The sequence below is a fragment of the Anabrus simplex genome, chromosome X, assembly GCF_040414725.1.
Source record: "Anabrus simplex isolate iqAnaSimp1 chromosome X, ASM4041472v1, whole genome shotgun sequence".
NCBI classification, from domain to species: domain Eukaryota; kingdom Metazoa; phylum Arthropoda; class Insecta; order Orthoptera; family Tettigoniidae; genus Anabrus; species Anabrus simplex.
In genome coordinates this window covers 193,391,368-193,410,378 of record NC_090279.1, presented here as the reverse complement: position 1 = coordinate 193,410,378, position 19,011 = coordinate 193,391,368, and the positions used below count along the sequence as shown (strand labels likewise).

General features: G+C 41.2%; 1 protein-coding gene across 1 annotated transcript in view; it reads left to right on the top strand.

Annotated features, from left to right (window-relative positions):
- LOC136886772 (glucose dehydrogenase [FAD, quinone]) overlaps positions 1-12,674 on the top strand; it is a 47,752-nt gene extending 35,078 nt beyond the window's left edge. The window contains exons 2-3 of the mRNA XM_068230955.1: positions 3,444-3,709; positions 10,695-12,674. Of these exons, the coding sequence (XP_068087056.1) occupies positions 3,444-3,709; positions 10,695-12,301 (1,873 nt within the window). The 3' untranslated portion in view covers positions 12,302-12,674. The remainder of the gene's footprint in view (positions 1-3,443; positions 3,710-10,694) is intronic.
- The last annotated feature ends 6,337 nt before the right edge of the window (positions 12,675-19,011 follow it).

Here is a 19,011-nt window from a genome sequence, read left to right as displayed (position 1 = left end):
AAAGGTGTCAGCCAAGGTATGTTTCGTGTTTCACTACTGTATGTACTGTATCCTGTCTTCTCAAAATTTACTGTAATAAGATTTAATTAATGTGACGCCGTACAAGAGATTTGGTAAAATTTTAAATAATGTTAAAAATAATGTATTCATTATAAGCCCGTAGATACATATGATTTAATTTTGTACTATACATGCTCAAAAACGGTATTCTGTATATTTGGAAATTTCAATAACTCGAAATAAAATTTAGCCCCCGAGACGATTCGAAACATGGAGGTTCCACTGTATCTGTTCTAGGTGAGTCTATAGGCCTTCTGTAATTTTGAGATTTTCTCCTTAATTGCTTCACGATTCAAGCCTGATGGCTGAATTACTGCTCCTCGGTACATGAACTTATTCACTTAATTAATTTTGCAGAATTTAATCTTTAGAGGTTTCCCATCTATTATTATTATTATTATTATTATTATTAATACAACTTTCCGCATGAGGAGGCTGCAACGAGTATATCGGCTACACAGGATTATGTTTCGTCGGTTGATGCAGAGTGGATGTTGGCCCATAAGTGGCCACGGCTGGTCCAACATCTCTGCACTCCGACTGGCCAACTGAGCAGAGGAGGGGTGGCCACGCCTCTACCGTGGCTCTACGCCTCTGCATTCGGGAGACGGGTCAGGGCTGAACCTCACTGCTGGCCCCAACCCTCGGCTGTCCTGAGAATGGTTTTCCGTGATTTTCCATTCTCCTGCACTAAGGCGAATGCCGGAACAGTTCCTAGTATAGGCCACAGCCACCAACCTCCTCGCCTTCTCTCAGCATCTCCTTCACCGTAATAAATCTCCCGGCCTGAGAGATGGCGTCACCGTCTAGGAGGCCCGCCTCCCCCTTCAGGGGAGGAATAAAAACATTTTAGTTGTTGTAGTAGTCGTATTATGTCTTCCATGTCATTGGTGAATTTGCTAATGTGTCACATAGAAATAACAACAATCACAAGGCTCAAGAATAGATATGGAATGTGGCAAGATGCACGTTTCGTCAAATGCTATATAGATGATTGTGGAGTATGGTTATTGAGCCTAGCCTCGTATTGCGGCAATAGCGGTGTCGTGAAGCCGTGTCCGGTTGAGACCGAGAGAATCGCACAGTTATACAAGAAATTTACTGATTGTGCCTCGAGCACCGTTCATGAGTCCATGGACGAAGACGTTGTCTGTGTGATATCTGGAGCCCGGATTTTTATGCATTTATAAGTTAGAATGCAAACTTACTGAAGCGAGTAGCAAGTATAGTCTACCTTCACAACAATTATGCTATGGGGTTTGCATAAACATGAGGGGTACGGCCCATCAGAACCCCTGTAATTTATGTTACTCTTGCTACATTGTGGAAGAGCGGGTGGCCGACACTTCCTATTAACCAAATTAGTTTGCAATCTAACCTGTTACTGCATAAAAATCCGGGCTTTAGTGATATCTATAAAGTTTACTAAAACAGCTTGGCAAATCCGTCTTTCCGTTCTAGTGGTCCGATTTGTTTTACTCTCTCCGGAATTACCTGTCGGTGAATTATGAGACATTGATAGGTTTCAAAATTCAGCCAACTTTGAGTGAAGTCTAATCATTCAGTGATCGCTCCAATAATTGCAGGCGAAGGCTCGTTCTAACCCTCAATACATTCTGTACATAGCAGGATGCTAATCGAATAACACTTTCATTAATATTCTGATATGTGTGATTTTCATCCTTAGTAATGGTATTGCATGCAACCATGTTTGATTACTACCTGTCAAGCCAGAGACTATACATTTCCTCTGATCACGGAAGAATACTATTCTCTGCTAGATACTCTTTGATTCTTTAACCTTCCCCAGCTTCCAAATATATTCAACAGATGGCAGACGTTCCTAATAACTTACATGCTGCTAAGAGGAAAAAGTCTACGTACAAACAGACCCCATCATGAAATACACCTTAGACCTTATATGGGAACACCTATCGAAGGATAACCTAGCTACACTAGAAACAGTGAGGAACATGTATCATAAAAGAGTTCTCTGCTCACAAAAAAAAAGGAAAAAAATACACAACGCTCCTTCAGGACTAACCTATGAGTTCACAAGACAACCGTTCTATACAGAACAGCGATTAAAAATAACATTGCCTTCTACGACACAATACCAAGCTTTGCATCACGAACTGCAGGATAAACAGCGAATATATTGATAGATTTTTTTCCAAAGAGAAGGCATGATGACGTCAGAATGGATGAATTCTGACTACGAACTGCGGCATAGTATAACGCGTTTCTTATTAAGTTTCATAAAACTATTGATTGATTGATTGACTTACACTGATATCCATTAATTACCTTCACCCCATTAACACAGTAGTTAAGTCTGAGAGGTCTTCTCTTCGTAAAACTTACAACCCGTCCTTACAGTAGGTACACCCCGTTTACCATCATGCAATTGTTGTTGTCAATCTTACAACATTATCAAGGTCTTTTTCCAGTCGTTCACAAGCCTGTAAATTATTTATTATCCCATACAATATATCATCATCCACAGAAAGCCTTATCTGTGATGCAGCCCTTTACTCAAATCATTTATATGTATAAGAAAATACAGAGGTCCAATAATACTGCCTTGAAGAACTCCCTTCTTCATGAATACAAGATCAGATAATGCTTCATCTACTCTAATTCTCTGAATCTTATTTCCTACAAATTTAGCCATCCATTCAGTCACTCTTTTTTTAGTTTACTAGCCCTAATTCCCCATGATCTACCCTGCCAAGCCCTTGGATAGGTCAATTACGATACATCTCTTGATATACTGCTGTTGAAGTCTGCATTTTGTCCGAAAGTATCCCTGATATAATCTGTCTTTCAGGTACCTGAAAACTAATTTGCAGCCCATAATCTGGACATTGTTTGAATTGTGTAGTTTGTCCAGAATGAATTTATTCATTCCTTAATTAATGTATTTATTTTTAAGAATTGTGGTCTCCGTAACTCGTCTGCAGCGCACCAGCCTCCCAGCACCAGGTTCCGTGGTACAAATTTCGGTCACTCCATGTGAGATTTGTGCTGGACAAAGCGGAGGTGGGACTCCGGTTTTCCTCGTCATCATTTATTCCAGAAAGAGTCTCCAATATAATTTCATTTCATCTGTCAGTCATTAATCATTGCCCCAGAGGAGCGTGACAGACTTCCACAGCTGGCACGATTCCTATCCTTGCCGCTAGATGGGGCTTCATTCATTCCATTCCTGACCCGGTCGAATGACTGGAAAGAGGCTGTGGATTTTCATTCGTTTCTAAAATAAATTTTATGTTGAGAGATCTAAAGAAACATGTTCCTTAACACAATATCTAACTACTTGATACAAAATCTACGGATATGTTCCTCATTTGCTTTCTAACACAGAATGTATCTTTCCTCAGGATGGACAGTTCATCAGTGTTGCTCACCACCCGACGAATAGCTCTCACAAGCAGTATAACAACAATCTTCGTCCAGCTGATAGAAATAGCCATCTCCCTGTTACGTCCAGACCTGTACCGCGATCGACCCAAGGACCTGAGCAAGCTGGGAAGATCATTCCGAGAGCGGTACGACTTCATCGTGGTAGGTGCCGGATCCGCAGGGTCTGTAATGGCCAGCAGACTGTCGGAGGTGGAAGGATGGAATGTCCTACTCTTAGAAGCAGGTGAGTTACGTTTCTTATCCAGCGTTAAAGTCACTGTTTCACAAACGTTGTGACAAGACCCTTTAACGGGTACAGGACAATGTTAAATCGTGCTATACATAAGGAATATTTTTTTAGTACCTACTGAAGTTCGACCTTTCAAATTTGAAAGTTGAAAACATTTCGTAGGAAACAAAATAGGGGGCCCATACAACGAAAAACGTAAAAAAGAGCATTTTCCTCAATTGTGCCGAAAGTTCAAGGGCTAAAGGGCCAGGGAAGGTTTTAAGTTGTGAGTTCTGGATAACTCATACATACTTACATTATCATTATAGACTGTTATGCCTTTCAGGGTTCAGTCTGCAAGCCTCTGTGAATTTACTTTTTTTTGCTAGTTGTTTTACGTCGCACCGACACAGATGGGTCTTATGGCGACAATGTGAATTTACTAAACGTCGCCACAGTCCTCGATTTGCAACTAGTGTTGTGGCCTCATTTAGTTCTATACCTCTTATCTTTAAATCGTTAGAAACCGAGTCTAACCATCGTCGTCTTGGTCTACCTCTACTTCTCTTTCCCTCCATAGCAGAGTCCATTATTCTCCTGTGTAACCTATCCTCCTCCATTCGCCGCACATGGCCTCACGACCGAAGCCGGTTTATGCGTGAGCTTCATCCATCGAGTTCATTCCTAAATTAGCCTTTATCTCCTCATTCCGAGTACCCTCCTGCCATTGTTCCGACCTGTTTTTACCAGCAATCATTCTCGCTACATTCATGTCTGTTGCTTCTAACTTATGAATAAGATATCCTGAATCAACCCAGCTTTCGCTCCCGTAAAGCAAAGTTGGTCTGAAAACAGACCGATGTAAAGATAGTTTCGTCCGGGAGCTGACTTCCTTCTTATAGAATACTGTTGATCGCAACTGCGAGCTCACTGCATTAGCTTTACGACACCTTGATTCAATCTCACTTACTATATTACCATCCTGGGAGAACACACAACCTGAATACTTGAAATTATCGACCTGTTCTAGCTTTGTATCACCAATTTGACATTCAATTCTGTTGAATTTCTTATCTACTGACATCAATGTAGTCTTCCAGAGGCTAATTTTCATACCATACTCATTGCACCTATTTTCAAGTTCCAAGATGTTAGACTGCAGGCTTTCGGCACAGTCTGCCATTAAGACCAAGGCGTCAGGATAGGCCAAACTGCTTACTACATTTCCACCTAACTGAATCCCTCCCTGCCATTTTATACCTTTCAGCAGATGATCCATGTAAACTACGAACAGCAAAGGTGAAATATTACAGCCTTGTCTAACCCCTATAAGTACCCTGAACCAAGAACTCATTCTACCATCAATTCTCACTGAAGCCCAATTGTCAACATAAATGCCTTTGATTGATTTTAATAATCTACCTTTAATTCCATAGTCCCCCAGTATAGTGAACATATTTTCCCTTGGTACCCTGTCATATGCTTTCTCTAGATCTACGAAACATAAACACAACTGCCTATTCCTCTCGCAGCATTTTTCAATTACCTGGCGCATACTGAAAATCTGATCCTGACAGCCCCTCTGTGGTCTGAAACCACACTGGTTTTCATCCAACTTCCTCTCAACGACTGATCGCACCTTCCCTTCCAAGATGCCAGTGAATACTAAACAATGAGATACCTCGATAGTTGTTGCAATCCTTCCTGTTCCCTTGTTTATAGATAGGGGCATCTGGATAACTCTATCAAATACAAAATATACATTTCGAAAATCACTTCCGGCCTAAATGCAGTTCCGAAAAAAGCATAAAATCTCTTGTTTTTTACTAGTTTTCTTTTTCATTCAATCCTAGCCAAATTAACTTATTTACATAATTCTTTCTGAGATGTGTTCCTGGGTTCAATACCCTCACGCGTTTTTTTATTTTTTGAAGAATGTCCACACCGAATGTAGTTATTAGGGGATTAAGTGAAACTCTGCATTGACTCACATTAGCGCTCGTAGCGGTAGAAAAGGCAAACTGCTAATCTAATCGACCGGGTAATGATGGTTAAGAAAAGGATTGCCATTTTTAGGAATAAATAAAGAATGTATTTTCATATTTTATTTACCTCAAATTCGTAGCTCATATCCCTAGGATATTTTCAACAATGAGTTGCTTGCCTGAAAGGCTAAAACTATGCATTTTTTATATTTCTTCCTAAAATATAAATTTTCAACATCATTTCCTCAGCTCCTTATTGAAGAAATCTACAATACCTGAACCTGCATTAAACTACAATTTTAGCATAACAACTAAACAACAACAGAAGGTAAATGACGAAGTTTGAAGCCCCTGAATTTAAGGAAGACAGAGAAAATAATCCCAAAGAATTTAAAAAGCAATGATATGGGCTGCGTGGTAAGGACCGCATACGTGATTAGTTGTAGGTGGCTTTTTGACTAGGGCGATGGTGTATTAAACAAATACTGTGACTTACTCAATACACTGAGGACATGATTCAAAAAGGTCTTGCAATAAACACGGTGAAGTTGAATTCTACCGACAAACTTTCGCAAGTTGTTCTGTGATACCTTTTTAAGAGGTTTCCGGTGGATCCTACAGAGTACTTGCCTTTCATTTGGTTTGTTGCCCCAGTTAGCTTTGTACCTGTATTGCACTGACACTAATAAATGCTAATTCTTGTCTAAATGGGTCCAAAATCCAAGTCATCCGCCCTGCATAATGGTGCTTATCGCTAGGAAAGTAGAACCACTGTATTTGTTATGTTGCGGTACTAATCAAGAGTAGCGTAGAGTCGCGGTATTCCACACATTATGGTACTATTCACAGGTAATGAAATTAGCATATGTAACACAGACCTGTATTGTTTTGCACACTGCGGCGCTATTAACAGGCGACGTAAACCTATGGTGTTCATCACATAATGCACTAACCACAGGGACTTGCATTATCCCGTGGTGTTCCTCATATAGTGGGTACTAATCACACGCAAGCCAGAACCATGGTGTTGCCCACCCATGGTGTCGCTCCTAAAGTGGTACTAATCACGGGTACTGTAAAAGTTGGAAGCGCACTCTGTTGCTACTTCAGTAATCACAAACCTATTGTGTACCTAACATAGTGGTACTACGCGCAAGTAAAAGCAACCCGGCGTGGTGGTACTAATTACAAGTTGTCTCATGGTTCTAATTCGATCATCCCGTGGTCTCCCCTTTTTGTCGACTCGCACGACAGGCAGAGGATACTGTGGGTGTATTCTTCGTCTGCGTCCCCCACCCACAGCGGGTAACTGCACAGTAATGAAATGAAATGGCGTATGGCTTTTAGTGCCGGGAGTGTCCGAGGACATGTTCGGCTCGCCAGATGCAGGTCTTTTGATTTGACACCCATAGGTGACCTGCGCGTCGTAATGAGGATGAAATGATGATGAAGACGACACATACACCCAGCCCCCGTGCCAGCGAAATTAACCAATTAAGGTTAAAATTCCCGACCCTGCCGGGAATCGAACCCGGGACCCCTGTGACCAAAGGCCAGCACGCTAACCATTTAGCCATGGAGCCGGACACTGCACAGTATAGTATAGTACACTGACAGAGCAGATTGAAAACACTGTGATGAAAGTGTACGCGTTTCATCTGAGAGTTGCTGCATATTACAGGCTTTTCACAGTTATGAAGGTATTTTCACAGAAACGAGAATGATTTTGATAACAATCGGAATAAATCTTAATTATACTATTACTCTCTAACACGCTGGAGATTTGACTGCTTCTAATGATAGTGTGAATCATCGACTCCTTGTACACAAGCTGTTTAAACTAACAGGAGATTTCACACTCGCAACAGCCAATCGACGGTTGATTTCAGGTCACATTTCAAGGTGAACGAAGTCGATGGCATCTCGCAGGGTAGTGTCCTTGCACCAATCCTTTTCAGTGTCTACAAGGAAGATTAAATTCTCGGGCAGGACACACATGGCAGTTTTTCTATGTTGATGACCTGAGTGTAGGAGCACATTCAACGTCACTTGAAGATATCTAATCCAGACCGTAGATCTATCTCAGTGATCTATCAAAGTCCTACAAGGACAACTTTCTGAAACCAAATCCTCGCAAAACACAGGTTACAATGTTTTATCTTGGTAACCATGCTGTAAACCACAAACTGAATATCCTCTGAAAAGGAAGACAGCTTGGGGGTTCATTCAGCCGTCAAGTACCTTGAAGTTTAACTTATTGACACTTGCCATTCCGTCGACATGAAAGATAGAGCAAGGAACGCAGGGAATAAGTCTATTTACCAACCAAAGGTAAACTATTTATGCAAATATCAACTAGAAAACATCTTCGTCCTTGAACTCATGATAGATGATTGAGGGAGAATTCCTAAATTTCTCGTACAACAGTGAGATTCTTTTGGACTGAGTCGGACAAGACTTCACAACATCACTATTATCAAACTCCACGATCATTTATATAGAATATGACACCGTACTGCATATTCTAATTTATTTCTGAAACTTTTGAAACTCACCAATGACTAGGAAAGACGTTCAAATATATTGTAATCGATATACTTTGTCCTCGCGGCAGCCAAGTCATCGGAGAAGTTTTATTAATTAATATATATGCACAATAGAATGTTACCAGGGTCTATTTGGGGAACACATCCAGCTATTGGCACTCTCATTTTCTGTGGCTGGGTATAGGTTGATTTGTATAAACAATTCCGAAGAAAGGGGGGATGCCTTATGCCTGTCGAAAAAGTACACGAAACCTGCCTGCTGTTAGACGGCAAGTAGAAGCTGAAACCGAGAAACTGAAACAAGGGATGGACGAACACCATCGTCTCTAGCGTCACCAAGAAGTAAGATAACTTCTCAGATCATGGCAGAGTTTCCTGAACAATATCAAGCCTGAAACAGTTAAATCAATCACTCTCAGAAACTTGTTCTGGAAATAAGACTAGGACAACACTTGGGTGATTTCCCGTCGCGGGACACGAGACAAGGCGCGTCTTCAAGGTCGCCCGATCCAGAATGGGCCGAGGTCCATTTGGTTTGCGTGTTCTGTGCCTGGCACACTTGCGGAATGAAGACGTTGCGGTATTGTGCTCTTGTTTGAATATTGCGCGTGGTCCATCTGCGTTCATTTTATACTTTTACTTTGCAAAACTGAATTAGACAGTGATTTTTAATACAAATTCTGCTTTATGTCACACCGACACAGATAGGTCTTATGGCGACAATGGGATACGAAAGGGCTAGGAGTGGGAATGAAGTGGCCGTGCCTTAATTAAGGTACAGACACAGCATTTGCCTGGTGTGAAAATGGCAAACCACGGAAAATCATCTTCAGGGATGCCGGCAGTGGGGTTTGAACCCACTGTCTTCCGGATGCGAGCTCACAGCTGCGCCGCCCTAACCGCACGGCCAACTCATCCGGTGAATTAATAATTTTGGAGTACAAAAGTACGCGTGCTTTTACGATACAAAGGAGCAAGAATTAAAAAAAAACAGAGACAAGGAGAGAGATGTGTGGTTATCAGTAAAGGGCGCTGTGTTGAGGGAGACGTTGTGTTTCTTTTCCTGATATAATTTTTCAACAAACAGAAAAGCTTTCCAAATGCGTTCATGGACATTCTGTAATACTCAGAAATGATTGTTCGTTGTCTTTTGGTTTATTGTGTAGAAGCACAGATTGTCAACCTGATGACCTGTCACTTATTATAGGATGGATCCAATATTTTCTTTGTCGACGAGGATAAGAAGACGAACAACGCAGCATATAACGCAACAAGGAAGTTATTAGTTAATATAATTCCTTCCATATGCAGAGCAACGGTGATGCTTTGCTACTTTGCAATATACAACACACTAATGAAATGCCGCCGTGAAAACACGCAGAAATCCAGCGCGACAAAACGTAAGTGTGGCCCTAGCATAAGTCTCGAATAAGGCAAATGAGGTGACTCCAACAAATGCTCCATAACCGCGGGCAGTCTGGAGAGCTCTTAGTAGGGTATCAGGTATGACAAGAAGAAGGACCAACATTAAAAATCCGAGCTATACACAAAATCATGCTTGTAACTGCGGTGCTTTCAAGAACCTGAGCAGATTTTGATGCAGTGATCATCATCATCATCATCATCATCATCATCATCATCATCATGTGTTGTTGCTGTATATATTTATTCAGAATATTGTATACTCCAACAGCAGTGGGAGTAATTTTAAACTGCGGATGTTAACAACCACCCTGAAAACCATAGAAGGTCCCCAATGATCCTGACAGAAAGCGTCAGCGACTATGATGTGCAGAATTTAACAGCAACTTAAGTCATACTAACACAGAATGTAAACTAATTCAGATAAACACATTACACAAAAATAGCATCAATGCATTTAGGCACTATTTGGCACTTCCATACAATAAACTCCCTGATGGTACACAGATGGCGCCCTCTCTGTCAATCATAATAAATAACAACAAAAACAACACATTTCCCTTTACAATAATAAAATATCATAAATATGTCTCCCCACCATGGCCATCTATCAACGGCTGCCAATTTCACATGGCAACCAGCCACAAGACGTAGCCGGCATGGTTGCTAGGTAACAATGTCTGGGCCATCCTTCTATACCCTGTATCACTGCCTGTACGGTTGCTATGGTTACACTTCCGTCACACGTTACACAAATTTTACGACGATCCCCATATTTATGACAACAGAAATTTAGAAATACCTAACACAGGCTGAGCATAAAAGTTTGTTGTGAATGTTTTCTTAACCATGTAACGTTATTCTCTTCATGATGCTGTTAACTTTTTCAGTACTTTGTTTGCATCCGTGGTGAAAATTCACTGGTTATCAAACTGCTATTAAAGCAACATAAAATGTATTACATTTTTATAGTCCTACTGTGCTGTAATACCTTAGTAAATAAACAAATAAATTAAAACTATTAAATTGTCTGGTGTATGTTGACAGGCACTTCAGAACCTTACGGTTCGGACATTCCGTCCATAGGAGCTACACTACAGCGTTCGCCCATTGACTGGCAGCACCTGGCGGAGTACGATCCCAAGTTCTGTCAAGCCATGGAACGACAGCGCTGCTACGTCCCGGCAGGGCGCACCCTGGGAGGTACCAGCACCCTCAACGGAATGCTGTACGTGCGAGGGAACAGGCGGGACTATGACGACTGGGCGGCTGCAGGCAACACCGGCTGGGACTACGACACTGTCCTCAAGTACTTCAAGAAATCTGAAGACATGCGAGTGAACAGGTACAAGGACGACACCAAGTATCACAGCACAGGCGGATACCTCACTTTAGAAGAATTCAAATATCGATCTCCAGTGTCGGATGCTCTTCTAGAAGCAGGACAAGAATTAGGTTATAAGAATGTGGATCATAACGCCGAGAGCCAGACAGGATTTGTGAGGATGTACGGAACTGTTCGTAACGGTTTCCGCTGTAACACAGCGAAGGCATTTCTACAACCAGCAAAGGAACGAAGGAATCTGGACATCAGTCTCAATTCAGAGGTGGAGCGGATTCTGATAGATCCAAATACGACGCAAGCATACGGAGTGGTGTTCACGAAGAACAGGAAGAGATACACCATATTTGCTGATAAGGAAGTTGTTGTATCGGCAGGTGCTTTTGGATCACCCAAGCTACTGCTTTTATCCGGTATAGGACCAAAGCAGCACTTACAGGAAATCGGGATATCACCCACGATCGCCGACCTCAAGGTAGGCCATAACCTACAAGACCACATTGCTACAGGAGGTATCATTTACCAGATCAACAAACCAGCCAGTGTTGTAGTACCACGAGCTTTAAACTTACAAAATATTCTGGATCTCTTCCTATTCAGTCGTGGACCAACGATGAGTACTGGAATTGGCGAAACGTTTGCCTTCGTGCACAGTAAATATTCTGAAGACCCCGAAAGGCCAGACGTAGCCCTCTATTTATCCGCAGTGACAGACAATAACGACGCAGGTTTATACATCAAGAAACTGAATAGTATAACAGACGATTTCTACAACGCAGTGTTTGAACCTATCCTCTTTAAGGATGCCTTCGATTCCTTGGCGACATTGCTCGACCCTAAGAGTCGTGGAGTGGTCAAACTGAGAGGAAAGGATCCAAAGTTGCCTCCAGTCATTCAACTTAATTATTTATCACATGAAGACGACGTCAAGAAACTGGTCGAAGCGAACAAGTTTGCACTGAACCTTAGCAAGACCAAAGTGATGCAACAGTACGGTGCAACCGTGAACCCAATCCCATTCCCGGGTTGCGAACATTTACCGTTTATGGAGGACTCTTACCTCGAATGCGCCCTCAGAAAATATACTCATAGTTTGTGGCATTATGGTGGTACCTGCAAGATGGGTCCTGAAGGAGATCCGGATGCCGTTGTAAATCCTAGGCTTCAGGTCAAACGCGTAAGGGGTTTACGTGTTGTAGATGCCTCTGTGATGCCCGTTCTACCCAGAGGGAATACGAACGCCCCGACAATAATGATCGCGGAGAAAGCTGCAGATATGATCAAGGAAGACTGGGGAGTGCTTGCCGGTTGAATACGGTATTGAGAAAGTGCACAGTGCTTTTTAGGTACAAAGAAACCGTGTGTTCCGATGATCAGAGACAGTCAATATCGAGCAATTGTCTTGTTTGATAATTCTCATTCGTGAAAGAGCTACTCGTGTCTGCCTTTTGCGTGTGGCGGAGAAGCGTAATGTGAAACAGTTTGTCGAATTTCCTTCGGCGAGAGAAGCTCAGGAAAATATTAGTTAATATAAGTTGAAAAGTACAAATCAACAAGCGTACAAAACCATCTTTAGAGCGGTATTCTGTATTCGAGAAGGGAAGGAGATTAGTCTGGCGATCGTTTGCCTGCAAAACGTAATTTAAAGCACTATTACGTTCTCCTCCATCTTGGTGTATGTACAACAATGCCTACTGATATAATCCTTCTGAGGGCAAATTACTCCAACCAAGGTGGACTGAAATGGGCATGGAATACGCTCCACGTTTAGGCCTTCATGATCAGGGCATATTATTATAGTCATGGCCAACTGAAATAAGGCTGGCATACGCTTCTTCCTATCGGTGGCAAATCACCTTAGTCATGGCCAACTGCTAAGCCTGACATTAAGCACGTCAAGATGCGTGCCCTGTATCACAACAATACTGCTTTTGTTGTTACTTTCCTGCAGAATTAGTAGCAATTAGCTTATTCAAGACCTTCTGAACAGACTCTTGGGAAGGATGCGTAAGCGAGTCTTATCCTATGTGGCTTTAATTACCGACAGTGTCCAAGAAATGGCGTTTGTGACTAATACAGCAGGTTATTATATAGTTTATTTTTAAAATTTAAACAGTTATGTTTTTGTTTTTGATGTCAACATTTCAATCTGTTTTATGACCAGTACAGCCCGGATCTTAGGCGGTAATATGTTAGAATGCAAACTAATTAATTTAGTAGGAAATGGCGAGCAACCCGCTCTTCCATAATTTATAGTAGAGAGGATAACATGCATTCTAGGAGTTCTGATGGAACATTCCACCTACTGTTCATGCAAATCTCATAGCACAGCCGTTATGCAGGTAGTGTATCCTTGTTAATCGCTTCAGTAAGTTAGTATTCTGATCTATAACTGTCTAAATCTCCGGGCTTTAATGATCAGTCGATCGATCCATCAGATCGTTTTTGAACTGGTTTACAATGAATTTTCCCTTACTCGTCCCACCGAGCTGGTGCTCCATCTACCCTTACAGTTAAGTCTAATAACTATTGACACCCAACTAAATTGTAGTTTATTAAATTCATTTATTCTTATCCTAGAGTACGACAATGTTATATAATCTTGGGCAACATATGTCTTACCCTTCATAAGTTGAATTAGTGCTGGCTTTCTCTTCTTTCTTTTTTTAATTTTTCCACATATTTTTACTATACCACAAAAAATTGCTATCCTACCCCGTACGATCCATTCTTTGTATAATAACCAAAGAGATCCTCGGAATAGGGTGTAAGCAACAAATCAGTAATCTTTCAGGGGAGAGGACAATTATTTTGGGGGTTTATTTCATACTACACACTGCTTGAAGCAATTTCAGACACAAGTGTACAAATGAGTTAATCTATTAAAAACAATATTTCATTGTTATGATTAAATCCCGGATTTTTATGCAGTAACAGGGTAGATTGCAAACTAATTTGGCAAGTAGGAAGTGTCAGCCACCCGCTCTTCCATAACGTAGCAAGAGTAACATAAACTATAGGGGTTCTGATTGGCCGTACCCCTAATATTTATGTAAACCCCATAGCACAATCGTTGTGAAGGTGGACTATGCATGCTACACACTTCAGAAAGTTTGCATTCTAACCTATTAATGCATCAAAATCCGGGCTCTAGTTATGATTTAATATTTAAAAAATAATGTATGAATTGGAAGTGATACAGTGGAAAATAATCTGCAAGTATGTCTTACATTTGTACATAACATAAGAAAAATCCTTTATATACACTTGGAACACACATTATAATAAAAACAAGAACATACTTTAAATTACAGAGGTGATTTCGTCTTTGGCCTTTATTTTTTGATCTATTACACCTGGTGATGAACAAATACAAGCACTGTCCACCATCTTAACTGATGAATCATCCTGGCACGCAATTTCTGTCGGCTGTAAACCATCTTGAAGTTCAAATGTAAGACATAAGATGACACAACAGCTTAGATGCGTGATGGTACGATACATCCTACTTCCAGTGAAATCTCACTTTTCAAAAATGTGTAGCTTACATCCTTATCACGGGGAGGTTTCAACTGCAAAAAATTATTTCTCCACTTGTACTTTTTCTCTGCATTCACTACCCAAATATTTGATCCTGAGTGAGTGTTTTCCTACACACTCTCAACAGATGCGCCTCCGCCATTAATTCTCCACATAACAAACAGCAATTCTCTTCAATTTTCTCTCTTAGATCCTTATTATTATAGATACCTTATCTCTGACTTCTCTATTCGTAAGTCTTTCTTCCTTTACTAACATATTTTCTTCTAATTTCACAGAATTGGGAACATGCATCATTTACAAAAATATTTTTTTTGAAAAGTACACCAATGAAATAGTACGTAAACGTATTACATTGTGGTATGTTGCCTTGTTTTCTACCATTAAAAAAATATTTAATAGTGGCTTTCCGCAAGGCGAGTGAAACGGCCTCTGACGTAAGCGGCGCGCTGTGACGTCACGATCCAGTACGCATGGAGCTCTACCAGCCGTTGTACATCAGCCGTTGCTAAAAGCCGATTGTTTATTATTCATGATCGCGAATAACTTCAAAATGACAGAAGAAAGGTTCAAAAGAGCACAATCAGACAATCTATCATATGTAAATGTCATCATTCTTGAAAAATAGTGACTTCTGTGGCCGCAGAAATTCGCGGATAACAAGCAAGTTTGTAAGTGGCGTCTTTTATATACGTGCAATGTACTGTAACCCATAGTATTAGGATAACAACGAACCTGGATAGATATCACATCACTTTCAACATTTCCTTCTAGACTGATTCCCCTATTAAAGAATACATTTTCGGGCTTTCAGCATTAGTAAAGTAAGAAATCGGATTTCAGCACTAACATAAACATATAGGTTGCATTATAGTACTAGTCCGCTTCTGTGGTGTAGTGGTTAATGTGTGCCACTCCCGGAGGCCCGGTTTCAATTCCCGGCTCTGCCATGAAAGTTGAAAACAAATAGTACGAGGGCTGGAACGGGGTCTACTCAGCCTCGGGAGGTCAACTGAGTAGAAGGGTTTCGAATCCCACCTCAGCCATCCTCGAAGTGGTTTTTCGTATTTTCCTACTTCTCCAGGCACCTAAGGCCACGGCCGTTTCCTTCCCTCTTCCTTGTCTATCCCTTCCGATCCTCCCATCCTCCAACAAGGCCCCTGTTGAGCATAACAGGTGAGGCCGCCTGGGCGAGGTAATGGCCCTCCTCACCAGTTGCATCACCATACTCAAAGTCTCACGTTCCAGGACACTGCCCTTGAAGTGGTAGAGGTGAAATCCCTCGCTGAGTCCGAGTGAAAACCAACCCTGAAGGATAAACTGATTAAGAAAGAAAGAAAGAAGGAAAGAGAGAAAGAAAGATCATAGTACTATAGGGCTATAATCTATCATTCCCAAAAAAATATATATTTATGGTTGGGACAACTGGCCTACCCACTTCCGGGGCCCATGAAAGAGAATTAAATATCTTTGTGGAGGGAAAAAGTTAAACATTATAAAGATAAATATGACTTCATCTAGTTTTCACAAGTCGGGCTGAGTGGTTCAGACTGTTGGGATGCTGGCCTTCTGACCCCAGCTTGGCAGGTTCGATCCTGGTTCAGTCCGGTGGTAGTTGAAGGTGCTCAAATACGTCAGCCTCGTGTCGGTAGATTTACTGGCACGTAAAATAACTTCTGCAGGACTAAATTCCTGCACATCGGCGTCTCCGAAAATCGTAGAAGTAGTTAGCGGGGCGGGAAGCCAATAACATTAATTACATTTGGCTTTTAACAAGCTGAGCATATCAGGAAAGAAAAGTGTCCTGGTGACATTTTAGTCGCTCAATACAGGAATGTCTTTGGGTGCTGTGACTTTTTTTTTGCTTTACGTCACACCGTCACATATAGGTCTTATGGCGACGATGGGACAGGAAAGGCCTAGGAATGGGAACAAAGCGGCCGTGGCCTTAGGTACAGCCTCAGCATTTTCCTGGTGTGAAAATTGGAAACCACGGAAAACCATCTTCAGGGCTGCCGGCAGTGGGGTTCAAAACCCACTATCTCCCGGATGCGAGCTCACAGCTGCGCGCTCCTAACCGCACGGCCAACTCGCGCGGTATTTTTACCCTTCGGTTTATTGACTTGGCTTGTATAACCTAAAACTTAGGCTAAGCTGGATAATATTTTAAACACCTACATCACTCTTTTCACCTGTGTGCAATTATGTTATTTCATTAATATTATGATAATTATTATAATTGAGCATTGTTAACTTATAAGACCCCAACAGACAAGCATTGGTTTTGTGCAGAGTTATACATTTGTTAAATTCACGTTCTTTCCTTTCATGATGTACACGCCTATTCTTTGTTACATTATAGAGTATTTAGATATAGCCTACATTTCTTTACCAATTAAGCTCTTCAATAAAGACATACATAACTGTCCCGTGCCAAGATATATTGGTAGAATTAGAGCTGTCAAAATGGTTCATAACCCCTTCGATTTATTATCTTGATATGGATCACCCAAAACATAGGTTAGGTTTGGAGAATACTTTAATAATCAGCATTATTTAATGCACTGTTTGTTACTTTCATATTCCAAGATGTAATTGAAGCATTTAAATAAAGCATCATACATTAAAATTTAAAGTTTTACCACTAGAACAGCTGACATGGAAAAGTGATTTGAAAATTCAAACAAATTCATCTTACGTTAAAATCTTTAAAAAAAAATAAACTGTAGACTTTTCCGATATATCACCAGCATTTCTCCAGCTCGCCAAAATCCATTTCTCCCTAGTTTTAGCGTCTTTGGAACGTTTATAAACAATTTGTTTGCTATGGTATGCGATGTGCTATTGCACATCGGAACTCTACACCATTTATAAGTTTTCTGCCTCACTGTCTGCGCAGGATTCATTTTAAGTCTAAAATATACCACTCAGATTATTATCCAATGTATAGAACTCGAATTTAACCATACTAGACACTAACGTAAAGTAGAAATACGCGAAGTGTATCCTGCTTCTCACAGCGCACTATGTGTTATTTCGTCTGCTAATTCAGTCAACCTGTACGATGACGTCAGGCCAATGAGATCGCGTACTTGCGTGACGTGACATTTTCCTAGATTTTTATCTTGTTTGGAGTTATTATTTGTACATTCTGATCACATTTTTGAATTCTGCATGCAATTTTGAATGAGATTAGCATATTTTTAATTAAAACCCCGGATCATGCATGTTCCCTATTCCTGTAATATCCTTTTAGTCCTACATTCACACATTGATCTGGTTCTCAATATCTTACACACTCATAGTTACTTTCTTGCTCAATTTATTTTCTTTATTTTGTATCATCTTTTCTCAGTACTCCATGTGGGGGGGGGCCTCGGTAGAATACCATCCGCGGTATCCCCTACCTGTCATAAGAGGTGGCTATAAGGGACCCCAGGGTCTCCTAACTTGGGAGCGAGAGTAGGCGAACAAGGGACCCTTAGTTGAGTCCTGGCATTGCTTTCACTTTCATTAATCCTATCCAATCTCCGTTGGTCAACTCTTGTTCATTTCCGGCTCCGACGGTATTAGAGCATTCTAGGTCTAGGGAGTATTTAATTTTCACGCCCTCCGTGGCCCTTGTGTTTCTATGGCCAATACCTTCATTTTTCTAATGTCGGACCCCTTCTGCTTTTTCCCAACTGTTAAAAGAAGATGGTTTCCCAGTTTTACCTCATCTTAAAACAATAATCACCACCACCACCACTTTATCCTAGAAGTGTCCCATTCCTAGTCTATCTAGCATAGTTTTCAACTTCATTACCCTCTGATCATTGTGAAGATATACCCCCGTTAATGAAGTTATCACTAAAAATGGAGAATGACACTAATTCTTTTTCTTCTTCCTTTTCTCCTTATACTTTTCTGATTACTTGGGATGGGCATTACGTGTGGATAAAGCTCAGTTTCACGGCCGGATGCCCTTCCAAACGTCAGGACACTTTGGAGCGACGTACTCATTATTCCATACTTGTGTATCGTCTGCTAGTGTGACGTGTTGTGTACGAACAGAAATACGCAGTCCCCGAGCTAGAGGAATCCTGGAATCGAACCCTGGGTCTTCTGATCCGAAGGCCACTATGCTAGCAATAGAGTTAAGGATCATGAAGAAGAAGAAAGCGAATGACTACGATGTACCTGAAAATGGAAAACTCTCAAGGTTTCACAATCTTAACAAACTATGGTGCAGGGAGAGTGTGCCAGTCTCCTACCTGAAGATCAGGAGTTCAGTTCCCGGTCGGTCAAGGGATTTAAATTATGGACTGGGGAATGGAACGGGATTCATTCAGCTTCGTGAAAGCTGAATCGCTGGCTGATACGAGAGGCACTGGAAGAAAACCTCAGGTTGGACAACACTCGTCTTGGCACTCAATGCATTAATACAGTTATTTGTTAATGGTTTGTTTTCTGGACGAGAACAAGAGGCCAGGTAACATGAAA